This window comes from Dioscorea cayenensis, chromosome 18 (assembly GCF_009730915.1).
Source record: "Dioscorea cayenensis subsp. rotundata cultivar TDr96_F1 chromosome 18, TDr96_F1_v2_PseudoChromosome.rev07_lg8_w22 25.fasta, whole genome shotgun sequence".
Lineage (NCBI taxonomy): Eukaryota > Viridiplantae > Streptophyta > Magnoliopsida > Dioscoreales > Dioscoreaceae > Dioscorea > Dioscorea cayenensis.
In genome coordinates, this window is record NC_052488.1 from 23,447,064 (window position 1) to 23,448,218 (window position 1,155).

At 39.4% G+C, this 1,155-nt stretch overlaps 1 protein-coding gene across 1 annotated transcript; it reads right to left on the minus strand.

The window, feature by feature from the left end:
* Nucleotides 1-289: 289 nt before the first annotated feature.
* On the minus strand, nucleotides 290-1,155 carry LOC120281849 (mannose-specific lectin-like). Its single transcript, XM_039288541.1, has one exon. The coding sequence runs from the start codon at nucleotides 1,035-1,037 to the stop codon at nucleotides 510-512; it is 528 nt and encodes a 175-aa protein (XP_039144475.1). The 5' UTR covers nucleotides 1,038-1,155; the 3' UTR covers nucleotides 290-509.

A 1,155-nucleotide genomic window follows, 5' to 3' on the forward strand; every position in this document is an offset into this window, starting at 1 on the left:
GATGAGAGAGATTATTATCACCACGTGTATTAACTTACACGTATTTATGAAAAATAAAAAATAAAAATAAAACACACATATTTTTAATTTCGCTTAAAAATGGTTACATAAAAATTTTAATTAAAAACTAGTTCAGAAAATTATTTTCTTCACCTAAGTATATATATATGTATTTTAAAATACCTCAGTATATAAAATTCTATTACTATAAGGTATTACTATAAGGTATTTATTAGCCATCATTGAGTCCAAGCAAGAAACAGGTAGACGTGCATATCAACAACGAACATGTAGTAAGTCGAGAAGTTGTAAGTTTGTTACTGGCATGATATGCATAACATTGCGATCGACTGCATATATAGAGTTCGGCATCAGGACCATAATACATATGATCACCTGCAGCAACACTAGAAATTAAACACGTACACCGGATACATAATTAAACATGCATTACATATTAAAAGCGCCTCACATGTGCACTTATTTGATCACACACACCATCACATGACTTAAATATTGTCGACAACCATGGCTATAGTACCAGATGTCTTAGCCTCTTCAGTAGTTTTATTGGCAGGCAAAGTACCAAAAATGGTGGCCTTACTTTCGATGAACATGCCACCTGAAACGCCGATGTTGGTGTTGGTTGCCCAGCGTGCGGGGCCATAGATCACAAGATTGCGATCTTTTTGCAAGATGAGTACGTAGTGCTCTTTTCCTCCAAAGTTGGTGTTGCTCGCCCACACAGGGGCGTTGCCGTCGTCATAAATGACCAGGTTCCCATCAGGCTGGAGTGTGATGTAGCAGCTGCAACCCCTACCCCAAGTTTGGGATGCCCATATTGGTTCGTTACTGTCATACAGGACCGCGTTGCAGTCTTCCTGCATTTTGAACTCGTACTTTCCCCAGATGAGAGATTTACCGGTCTTCAAGGTTTCACTAGAGTAAAGTATGATTTTAGCTGTGCAAAGAGGAGTCACAACAAGGAGCAGGGCCAGGGCAAGGGAATGGGAAGCAAATGCTCTTGCAATAGCCATAGTATAGTTTTTCTTCTTGAGTACACTTGCCTAAGTTGCCTTTGCCCTTTGGCCTCTATTTATAGATAGACACTCAGGAATTATTTTTCTTTTTCTTCGGTGCCATGCACGCATGCAC